We start from the raw sequence: 12503 nt of genomic DNA, 5'->3' as shown, positions 1-12503 counted from the left end.
GCTGCAATGAGGGGAGTGGCCTTGGTGGGGTGGGGTTGGAGGGAAGGCTGGGCAGGAATTCTGGGAGCGATGCTGGAGGCCTGGACCAGTGTGGTGACAGGAATGTGCTGGGAATGATAGGGTTCTGGATGGACTTTGAAGGCAAAGATAGTATCGTCTGCTGAGGCATGGATATAGATGTGAGGAAGAGAGCGAAAAGGTGATTCCAAAGGTTTTGGTCATAACACTTGGAAGAAAAGGCTTATAATTAAGGAGAGAGAATGGAGAGTGGATTTTACAAAAGTAACTGAGTTTATGTTCTATGAACTATGAGCTTCAGAAGGATTAAACTGGTAAGGTTTAAACTGGGTTAAAAGCTCTACTATTATGTATAAGAAATTAGGGTGTGACCCAACCAACCCCTCCTGAAACATACTTCTCCCACCTTTCCTGCTAAAACAACTTGGATTTGGAGAAGAGCTGCCTTGCATCCAGAGCCACCACTGTGGCTAAATGAGTCACTCATACACTCCCATTCCCACTTTTCTGATATTCTTCACAACTAACTGTGGTTAATCTAGTCCTGATTCAAGGAACTTAAGCTGAATTGGCCAGAGGGGTTTCCTGGAATACTTCAATTTTTCTTATAAAAGGAGAAAAATATAACTGATTTGGCTTATTCTATCTCTTACCTAGCTGAATGGGGATGAGTGACCACATGCCAGTGGAGAAGCAGAGGGTACAAAGAGCTTAGGTATCAGATCACTAATTACAAGAATCAGAAATGATAATGATCTACCCTTGGAATTTTTTGCATTCTGTGAAAAATAAACTCCCATTTGTTTAAACCACAGAAAATCAACTTATTGCCTTCAGCTAAATGCATTTCTAATAGAGCACTTACATACTTTTAGGTAGCACTTAAATAAAAATAACAGCTTTATTGAGACTTAATTCATGTATCATGAAAGTCACACTTTAAAGTATACCACTGAGTGGGTTTTAGTATATTCACAGGCTTGAGTGATCATTCCCAGTATCTCATTTTAGAGCATTTTCCTCATACAAAAGAGAAACTGTGTATCCATTAGCAATTACTCCAGAACTCCCATGCCCTTGTCCAGCCTCTGGCAACTGCTAATCTTTCTGTTTCTATAGATTTGCCCATTCCAGACATTTCATATGCTTGGAGTCACACAATATGTGGCCTTTTGTGTCTGTCCTCTTTCACTTGGCATGACATTTTCAAGGTTCAACCATGCTGGAGCATGCAGTAGTACTTTAATCCTTTTTATGGTCAAATAATAAAGCAGGAAAAATATATGACTTACTGATGTCAAGGGCTGTGTTCTCCCACCTCTCATATTCAAACAGGAGAAAGTTAGCAACAATTGCTCTTAAAAAATATTTATTTCATGGAGTTAACTATTAACATTAACATGTCAATCACCTAGAAAAAGATGTCACAGGAAAAAACCATGCAGCCTTAGCTTGAAGTAATTTTTTGTTGGTAGAGTTCAACTGCAAATGCACTTTAATAGAATCAACAGTAGTTTAATAACACAGTGCTCTAACAGTGGTCCTGAGTGTGTAACATATCTTAAGAAAGCCAGTGAGTCCACGGTTATTCACTAAAAAACACACAGAATCCATCAAGTTTCCATTTGGCAAGTTAGAACTTACAGTATGAAAGATGATCCTCCTTGCTCTATGTTATTGTTATTCCCCTTCGTTATTAATAAAGATAAAATCCAAAAGAGCTGACCTGAATATTTTAATTAGAATTTTGGAAGTTAAGTTCAACTTGCCTCAAGCTCCTTGACGAGTCTATTAGCTAGGTCAATGGTGTTGTTGGTTTGGTTCACCTCTTCTTGACACCGAACTTTCTCTGCTACTGCTTTTTCAAATGAAGCTGTGAGTCTGTTCAGGTTTCTATCAAGATCCTGAGAGTCAAAATTAAATCATGAATCATTTTTAATTAAAATAGACATATTATAGTCATCTTAAAACATCTATTACTTTACAATACATGAGATGAACCTCCTTCCCTCCTCTGACTTTTGGCATACTCATGTCATAGAAGAAGGCTCAGAGCTAGTAAAGGCATCACAACTGCTACACACTATCAGTCACCACGTGGTCTCCCACCTTCCATCTACACTGTGGGGGTGTGGGGAGGAGTGAACTGTGACGGAGGAATGGACAGACATGCTGTGTGGACTCAAACACATCTTGAGCACACTGTCCCAATCTCTTGCACCTAATGTTCATCCTCCAGTGCCAGCTTTATTAATGATAAGGGCCACTTTTCGGTTCTCCACCCATCAACTCTTCTTATTGGTCCATAACTCAGGCAATGAAGAAAAGTGATGGAGCCCATTTAGATTGTGGTAAGCTGAACTAGCTTAACCAATCAGAGTGACTCTTCTGGAAGTTTAGGGCTAAAACTCAAAGGTAAGTCATTGTCTTTAGCATTGAAAGATCTGGGAAGATGTGTGAATTCTGGAGGACTTAATTTAGTGAGGAACCATCTTCTAATTGGAACAGAGGGAACTATTATGGAGAGAGAGAAAGCATGAAAGGGACAATGAGAAGTCACACCACCCTAAGAGACACTCAAAGACATTCATGGCAGTTTCCTGCTTTCAGGATCTCTTTCCTCCTGAAACCTGGTTGCATTTTTTCTCCTTGGGTATCTGATCCACAAGTCTATGTCTTCTACCAGCATTTATGTAACTGTGGCAGATTATCCTGTTAGCTTGCTCAGAAGGTAAAATCTTGGTTTTTTCAAGTTCTTAATAGCTCCTGACCTCAGGTTCTAGAAGTAAGCAACGCGAGGAAGGGGGTTCCTCAGCCCAAGGACCCTAATTCAGTGGTTTTTAAGCTTCAGTGTGCATCAGAACCACCTGCAAGGCTTGGTAAAATCCAGACTCCTTAGTTACTCCCAACAGAGTTTCTCATTCAGTAGGTCTGCAAGTCTGTATTTCTAAACAGTTCCCAGGTGACCCAGATACTGCTGCTGGTCTAGGGAGCACAGCTGGAGCACCACTGTCCTACCCATTCTAGGGATTTTCTTTATGGCCATCCTCTGGTACTAGATGTTTGAGAAATATGACTTTTCTTCTTTCCCAGTTCAACAATTCCTTTTTTCACTCACCCTTCAATATGAGGCTATTAGATTGAAGCTAAAGATATAGACTTCAAAGAGCAAATGCAGACAGACCAAACCTGGTATGAATCAATTTCCACTGCAGCACAGTTGCTGAAACCAGACACACCCCCTACTTTGCTAGGTAACAGGAGGCATAAGATCCAGAGGAGAGAAACCCCATGAGGAGGAAAAGTGAGAGATTGGAGGAAATGAAGGCAAATTTAGCAAAAATTTTGTTTCTCTTGGGTTCAAACCTTGATTTGACTGTGTGCCAGCAGACAGCAGTGGTCAGAGGTACTCTTTTTTCAGCATGACCAGTCATACTGTATTCATGGAGAACTGAAACTTGGTGGGAACTATAGCCAGAGATTCTGATGCACAAATAACTACTCTCTGGAGCTTCATTCTTGGGTTCTTGGTAGGGGCCTTAAAGGACGAGTTCTTCATAGAACGAATTTGACTATTAAACTGTGGTGTTTCCCTCTGTACTTGCAAACTTAGTTCTGTAGTTTATTGATCTGCAAACCTAAACATTTATTGTGAGTCATACAAAGTAATCGATGTGAACTAGTGTTTTTTTGCTAGTTACTGGCTAGGTCCAAAAAAGTACTAACTCCGTAGCCAGAAAGTCTTAACTTATGGGTGACCTGTCTTGAGCAGATCTTGAGTATTTTTCAATAAATACAGTTGACCCTCTGTACCTGTAGGTTCCTCATTCACAGGTTCTACATGCTTCATGTTGGTGGATATTGGAGATCTATATTTTTTAAAGATTTATTTATTTATTCATAAAGAACTGGGGTCAGAGATGCAGAGGGTGGGAGGAGCCACCAGAGACTGACAAGAGTGGGGAGCAGAACAGGCCGACTGAAAAAGTACACTGCTGAGGGGAGCAGTGGGCGGGTCAGGAGAGGTCTGCCACGCCATGTGGTCACCTCCGGGGCAGGCGGGGATAGAATTCATGCAGAAGTGGCTTGAGCTTCTTAGTGCAGTGCTTTAACTTGCTGCGCCCCCAGGGAGAGCCAGAGATCATTTTTATAAGAGACTTGGAGTATTGAGGATTTTGGGATCTGAAAGAGTCCTGAAACCAACCAAGGGACCACTGAAATTAAGTTTTGGGGGACTCAAAATTTATAGTCAAATTTTTGAGTATATAGGGACTAGGGTTCCTAACCCCATGCTGTTTGAAGTTCAACTGTAAGGTATTTTTATTCTAAATTTATCTAACTCAACTGTTGCTTTTGTTACATTTCTTTTAGTAGCTGTCAGGTATTTACTGAACTGTATGCTGGGTGCTGTAATAGGAATATGTGCTAGCTGGACAGACAGGTAGGGGTGGTCAAGTCAGCTGGGTGGAAGAGATGGTTGAGAATGTCTACTAGAGGAAGTGGTCTTGGAAGATGAGGGGCTGTAAAGTATTGTAAGAGATGCTGACATTTTACACTTCCTAAGGAGAAACTTTTAAGGTTATCAACCACCTTACTAAAATACTTATCATGAAAAAGATGTCTTATAATTAGTAAACAGTTATGAGGAAACAATCCCTTTCTGGTAGATAAAAGGAGACTTGCCCTGGGTGCTGCTCTGGAAAATGACCTCATTTTTCTTTCAGGAACCTGCCAGGAAATCTGGGAGGCACTCTCTAATGGAAAGTGATCTCTCCCCTGCACCCCACCTTTTTTTTTTTTGCCAAATTAACTGGTTGTAGCCCCAGATGCTGAACCAGATACACCCCTAGTTCAAGCCCTGCTCTATAGAAAGCCTGGCAGCTTCATGGCCACTGTAAGCACCAGAGATCAGAGAGGTTGCTCAGTTCCTTGCTCAGTAGCCCTGGGCAGGATTTACTCTGAGGCAGGAACATCCTCCCTGAGGGTCCTGATCTCTCTACACACATGATCTTCATACTGGTAACTCCCACATCTACACTACTGAGCCAGGTCTCTCTCTCTCCAACGCCAGTTCTGTCTCCTAAACACCTACACCTAGGTTTTCTACAAGAAAAGAGAGCAGATTAACATTTAGGAAGCACTTACTGTGTACTTGCAATCTGAATACATCATGATTTATGCAATGGAATTAACTTCTAGCTAGTTTAAGCTGAAGGGAATTTCTTGGAAATTGGGGCTTGGAGTGGGAAATCCTTGAGGGAATAAGAAAAGGTGAAGAACCACACACAAGCATCAGTGTTTGGGAGCAGGAACTGTTAACAGTCTCATCTGGACACTGACACTAGACCACAAGAACTTTGCTTTCAGTCATTTTGCGTGTGCTTTTTTTGTCTTTTTTTTTTTTTGCTATGATTCAAATTCTAGTATAAAGTAGGCTCAACTTATCATCTAACTAATCTTTGGCAAGGAAAGGCAAGGACTCCAACACCCAAAGCCCCACCTGAGTATCTCCAAGAAGAAGAGATCATTAATTCTGCTAAGATAAAACAGGCTTTTATCACCCAAAGAAGGTAGGCTGCAGGCTAGGGAGCTAAAGATGACAAACGCTGACCTTGAGAGGCAGATGTTATTATCACTATGTTGCAGAGAAGAAACCAAAACTCCTAAGGTTTTCCTATACTGCCAAGGTTACACAGCCTCAGCATTCCAATAGCATCATACCACATTCTCAGACACCTCAAACTCAGGGTCTCTGTGTGCCCCACTCTCCAGTTCACTGTCTCTGTCAGTGCTCTACAACCACCACGCCCTGTCTTCCCCAGCTGCTCATGCCTTAGCTCCAAGGCCTCACAGGACTGACTATGTGTCCTGTCACTTGTCTTTCTCCATCTAGACTCTTCCCTCTTCCAGCGTCCATTTGGTTGCTGAAAAGCTAGTTTGAACATATTAACCTACTAACATCTTTCAAAGACTCAATATCACTAGCCCAATACAATTTAAATCCTGTAACATGAAAGGCAAAGGCTTATGTTCAACTTTGCAAGTTCTTATTTCTTTACCTCCTGCTATCCCTAGCCTTCCCCAATTGGGGGTCCGCTAATCCTAAGTGACCTGTTAGGCCAACATTTTGCCATGCATTGTCTAGCCTGCTCCGTGCCTCCCATTTTCTTATTAGTGTGGTGTTGCCCACATAACACCCAACACTCATCTAGAGGTCTGGCCTGCTGAGATGCTTCAAGTGTGCCAACTGTTTCTTCTCTTTTTTCTTTATTCGCTGTCAAAAATACTGTTCCCAATCTATTCTAGCTATTTCCAGGCCAAGCAAGAATCCACATCAAGTTACTTTCTTTCACTATAAAACTTTCCCTAATTTCTCCAGGCCTTTTTGACATTGTTTCCAATACTCTCTCTCTCTCTCATTCACACACACACACACACCATCACAGATATACTTAGAACAATGGACTAGACTGAGCTATATACATTTGTGAAAACAGTAATATTTTTAGCTAATGGTCCCCAAGTACTTACAATGTGCTAGAAACGCAGCCATTCATGTGAATTACTCTCACTTAATCCTTAAAATCTTACCTAAGAAATGCTTGTTATTTTAGTATTTACCATACAAAGAGGAATCAGGTCAATAGCTTGTGCAGAGTAAAATAGTAAACAGTGGAGCCAGGATAAAAGCCAACCACCTAGATCCAGTAGCCTTACTTTGAATCTGTTATCGACCTTCTTCAACTACCAGACCATTCAAAGTTTAAGTAAACCATGGAAGTTTCCAACTTTCCAGTTCAGAGTCTAGCATACAACAGATTAAAAACATCTACCAAATGAGAACATAAATGCATATGTGCATGAAATATCACATTCTTTTGTATTCGATAGTGCTCAGGTATGGCCTGGTCTGAAAGTAAAAATCTAAAAATAAAGGGGGTGGAGGTTGGCCCAACTCTTGGGAACTTCTTTACTGTCATACTTTGCACTCACCTCAAGTTTCTTCCTGATAGCCTCTAATTTTTCGGTAGCTGCAGTCAAATCTAAGTTCGCCTGGGCTAATGCTTGGCGCTTGGGCTCCACATCACAGTACACCTGAAAATCCATGTGGGGTTTGATTCATGAGACAATAAGGATGCAAAGCGAACAGACAATCATTCCATCTGGTATCTGATGGAAGCTTCACATTTAAACTATCTAATTCATGTAGTAATTTCTTGTTTCTTAACAATGGCACTACCTAAGAGCAGAGCCAAAATCCACAGAACTTCCCAAGCCCTTTCTGCACATCCATCATTGACTCCTTTATTCTGGACACCAGCATTGCAGTTATGTACATATAATGCTAATAGGTCAAACAACATTAAGATTTTAAAATTAGTTTGTCATAAAATTTGTATTCAATCCTCTAGTTACCAGTAATTGTATTATGTAGGAACTAAGGCTAAAGTTGTCACTGGGACTATCCTCTAAGGTGGAAAATCAGGTGGAGAAATTCTCTGAACTCAGAACACCCTCACACAGCATTAACCATGCTTCAAATTCACTCTGTTTTTTCTTGCTAAGTTCCTGGTCGCCTCGGTTGTGTGTTAATTTGAATGGGTGATTTGATAGTTTGGATGTATCAATTTCTGTCCTGTTGGGGAGCAAGGAAGGAAATTAAACTTTATTGCCTATTTTATAGCAAACAGCACAGAACACAGCCAGTCTGCTGCCCTGCTTATCTTTTCATGTACAGTGCAAACAGAGCAGAGTGAGCACTGTCTTACGGGGGATGTCACGCACCAACTGCAGTCTGTCCAAACTGACTCTGCAAGGAATTCCAATAAAGTCAGAGAAAGACCAACAGGGCTTTATTCCTGTGGATTTCCCTGTGAAAAGGATATAACCCACTTTATAAAAATCATTTGGAGAATGAAATGAACTATGCTTGGGATAGTCAGCAATTCTGTATGTGAATCCAACAGAACAGCATTCCAAGACAAAAATGTTCTTCTGCATTAAGGACCATGCATTATTCCCTTGATACATTCAGAGTGTGTAACAGTTTGCAGAAAATAACATTTGATAAATAAATGACTAAACAAAATGTTAACCTGTCTCTGCACTAATTGGAAGTACAATGAGTCTAAACTGTGTAGAGGCAAACAATTATCATTAAAATATTAATGTAAAAATAAACCAAAAAGTTTCTTCTTTATCTCAAGTTGAATTTTTTGCTTTGTGGAGAGGGATTAAGTTTCATTAAACAAGAATTTGTACTTGCAATTATTTCAAGTCAAAATAAAATTAGTATTTTGATGTAGTTAACCCATACAAGTTTTTACTGAATCAAGATCTAAGATGTTCACTCTACCCTAAAAAAGTTTCCATCATTTCAAATATCCTCCTCGTATATGTCTCTTTAATCTGACATATTTATGTCTCTTTCTTAGAACTATCTTATTAAAAAAATTAAATGTCAAATTAACATTTTTGCTGGCATAGAAATTAATGTTTATGACCCTTTGTGAAAAAACACGTGTAAAACCATTAGATTATGACTGGTACCTCGTAGAATTTAATAATGTTGATGACCCAAGCACAAAGACCAGCTGCTGCAAAAGATTTGGTCCGAATCAAGTTTGGGTTGAACTCTGGATCTTTCAAATACTGCTCATTCACCACTTTCAGACAGTTTTCTGGAATGTGCTCTTTGTCATAGTTAATTAATGCTTGCAAAAAGTCATCAACCTATAAAGCAAAAAGACTTATTGCAATGAACCCCTTTTGGCTGCAGAGAAAATTCCATGATCAAAAATTAAAATCAGCTTTTAGGACTCACATCACAAAGGGAAAATTGGCAAGCTACACTTATCCTACTGTTTGACTTTTTTGGTCTTTAGAGTATGAAGTTAGAATTAGCAATGGACACTTTTAAAATATCTTCTATCCCAGAGTAAAATATTCAGTCCTTCACAGGAGGCATTCACATTTTGAAGAAAAGCAGAAAAGAAACACACACATGCACACACATACCCAAAAGCCCCTTTGCTACACCTTCTTGTACATTAGTAACATTTTTCTACTATAAGAAATCCATGTAATTTTCTCCCTCCTACACTTAACTGCTTCCATAATTTTGCAAATAATTAGCAATCTTCCAAGGACTGCTGCTGTTGACCTAGGTATGTCGTAACCCCAAGCTAACTCCAACTTGGCAAACAAAAATTTTAAGTCTGGAGAACATAGGGTAGATTACTCCTAGGGAATATGACTTTTTTTTATTTGAACACCTTTTGCTGTCATCTATAAGCAGGACAGTAGTGAAGTTGTCAGGATGTTCATCTTGACATGATGTCTGATACCTTTCCCATGAAGACTTTAGCTGCTTTCCAACTACGGTCTTTTGGCACTCTGCCCTGGGGAGCCAGAAGGACCATCACAGCTGCAGTAACATTGGTAACTGCATTTGGGGGGTTGGGGAAGACTTTCAGCTCAGTGAGATTGACCTAGGGAGAAACACAGGAAAGGTCTGGAGAAGGCTGCGTTAAGCTGGTTTTCATCCTCCCTCCCACCTTGCTGTTTCACAAGCAACAGCTCAGTGTGGCAGTCTTCCCCTCCCACCCAGGGATTCCTCCTGGCACTCTTGGAGAGACAGTTTGTGCAGGTCACTTTTGTGATGCTCTCAAACATCACTGCCCTGGTTGTAATCTCTAGAAAATATGACTAGGTGGTAAACATTCCTGCTCACTGAATTCAGGGAGTTTTAGAAACAGGTATTTTAAGGAGTTATGGGATCTGTTTCATCTACATAATTTATTAGCATTTTGACTCTTCTGGAAATTGTTCAACAGTGTTTCTTAGCTCTGTTTTTCTGCTCTACATGCACAAGAAACACTACAGTTCTCAACATACAAATGACACCTACTTGTTGCCCTACTCCTCTTTCCTTTCAGGTGAGAATCTTAATTTACCCACCAGGGCAGGGAAGTATCAGGACAAATACTTTTGGGCAGGAGTTAGCACCCATAAGAAGTACACATGGGTTCATGATCGTGATTGAAAAAAAAAGTATTTCCTGTGATATTTTATAACTGTGTAATATACTCTTACTTATAATACCTTATCAAATATTGAACCTAATTCTGTGGCATTAACACAAGCTTCCAATTTATTTGGGGAATAACTGCAAACAATGACAAGGGTATTGAAATAAGAGCAAAAGCAATGACAAAATGTATTAATGATGCTGAGGGCTCCCTAACCAAGATTCTTTTGTTACACATAAATATCATTTATAAATCAACTTCATTCTCTTAGTGTCAATGAACATCTGATGCTGCTAACTAGTGTTCAATATCATTCTTACTGCCGCAGAGTATTTAAATGCACACCCTTGGTATATTTATGTTCTTTTAAACTTTCAATTTTATATTAACACTGTAAGAAATATCCATGTGGTTAACTCTTTGCTCATGGTCAAAATACTTAAAAAATAGATGGAATATTTCTTTGAAGAGCAGGAAAGTCTAAATCCTTTACTCATTGGAGTTTAATCATAAGGACCTTAGATCTAGAGATTCCCTGGGATTCTCACCAGAGGCCTAGAGAAACCTGAGAATAAGACTAGTGGCACGCTATTAAAATAGAATTGCCCACAATTCTACTGTCCCATATGACATCCTTTTGGTGATAATGTTATTTTATCTTATGGGAATCTGAATATACTCAATGAGGTTTTACTAGTATGTTGGAGTCATCTTCTTTGGGAGTCTCCCCAATGCCCGGACCATGCCAAAAGACAGCATTGGTTGATTGGCCTACGTCACTAGTAGTCTGAAGCTAGAAAATATGGGGCAGGACAAACCAAGGTATTTTTGTTCCCAGACATGGGAAGAAATAAAGTTCTTAAGGCAACACATAATAGGAATAATTGGATTTGAATCCAACTCAATTGCTAACAACAGACTTGCCTTTCATTCAACTCTAAAGCCCCTGGGGTGGGGTATATTCAAAAGGAGGCTGCTTGCTGGGTGTGCCAGGACAGGCTGCAGGAAGGTAAAGGAGTTTGACGGTCATGACAACGTTCCTGGTTTGCTCCAATTTCTGTATGTTATGGGTCTTTTTTTTTTTTATAACAGTTTATTTTTACATCATTTTGTACATTTTTTTTTCATCTCAATTGGAATCCCCACGGGTTTCCCATCACCAAGTCACCGTGTGCCATCACTATAATCCCATGCACGTCCCTCCCCATCCACCCCCCGTTTTTGATCCCATTCCCCACTCCACCCCCACAAAATGTCTCTGGGATATGACTGTTCATTATTCTTATTATTTTCTATGAGTGAAACCATCCAGTATTTTTCTTTCTCTTTCTGGCTTATCTCACTAAGCATGATCTTTTCCAGCTCCATCCAAGTTGCTGCAAAAGACATGTGTTTCTCTTTTTTGGTTGCTGAGTAATATTCCATTGTATACATATACCACATCTTTTTAATCCAGTCATCTACTTTTGGGCATTTGGGCTGCTTCTATGTTTTTTCCAATTGTAAATAAAACAGCAATAAACATGGGGGTACAGGTATCCTTTTCAATCAGTGTTTTTGTGTCTTTTGGGTAGATACCTAGGAGTGGGATTGTTGGGTCGTAGGGAAGCTCCATGTCTTTCTTTCTTTTTAAAGAAGCTTTTAGGTTGGATGGACTTTATCCTCAGTTATTCAAACTCAACCTTAAATCTAATTTTGAGGAAACCCCAGGAGCCACAAGGTTATCTTTACCCGGTTGAGTGTGTTGAGTGCGGCTGTGGCAGCTACCAGCGCAGGCTCGGCCTTGAGTAAGTCAGATTCACACTCCCTTTGTTTCTGGGACACTTCAGTCTGGATGGCAGTCACCTAGCCCAAGAGGAAAGGCACACATCGTTGATGTCTCTACTGAAAAATGCCAGCAACTCAGAAGTACCGCTCAATAATTCATCTGTCCATACTTTGAACAGGTGAAGAATTTGTGGGAAAGGCTACTTTCCCTTCAGTCATCATGTCTATGAAAGCTGATATTTGCTCAAAATACACAATCACAAATCCCAACACATACATATTCAAACAGCAAAATATTCCAAGTAGGTCTTTCACTAATAAGTTGCCACCAGAAAAAAAGGCAAAACATCATGCAATTTTTCTGTTCTTTAAATTGAACACCATCTAGTCTCCTGGACAAGTAAAAAGCCATGCTGGCTTAGTAACCTAGGTCACAAAATAATCTTGCTAAAATTCTCTAATTTTTGCTAGCATCAGCCTAATTGACATGTTGGCTAGCTTTTAAGCTTTTTGGTTCAACTGGCTTAAAGACACTATTCTAATCTGTGTATGTTTAACAATATACAAATTTAAATTTTTTTTTAAGATTTATTTATTTATGCATACTGAACTGGGGTATAGGCCAGAGGTGTAGGGGTGGTGAGAGGATTCACCAGAGACAGAGTGGGGAGCAGAACAAGCAGATCA

At 39.8% G+C, this 12503-nt stretch overlaps 1 protein-coding gene across 1 annotated transcript in view; it reads right to left on the bottom strand.

Annotated features, from left to right (window-relative positions):
- Positions 1–12503, bottom strand: part of DNAH11 (dynein, axonemal, heavy chain 11) — a 256915-nt gene that overhangs the window by 64177 nt on the left and 180235 nt on the right. Inside the window, 5 exon segments of the mRNA XM_004676758.2 lie at positions 1784–1922; positions 7012–7113; positions 8569–8751; positions 9366–9509; positions 11781–11894. Of these exon segments, the coding sequence (XP_004676815.1) occupies positions 1784–1922; positions 7012–7113; positions 8569–8751; positions 9366–9509; positions 11781–11894 (682 nt within the window).

This window comes from Condylura cristata, unplaced genomic scaffold (genome assembly GCF_000260355.1).
Source record: "Condylura cristata isolate star-nosed mole 26May11 unplaced genomic scaffold, ConCri1.0 scaffold00005, whole genome shotgun sequence".
Lineage (NCBI taxonomy): Eukaryota > Metazoa > Chordata > Mammalia > Eulipotyphla > Talpidae > Condylura > Condylura cristata.
This window is presented reverse-complemented; position numbering and strand designations above follow the sequence as displayed.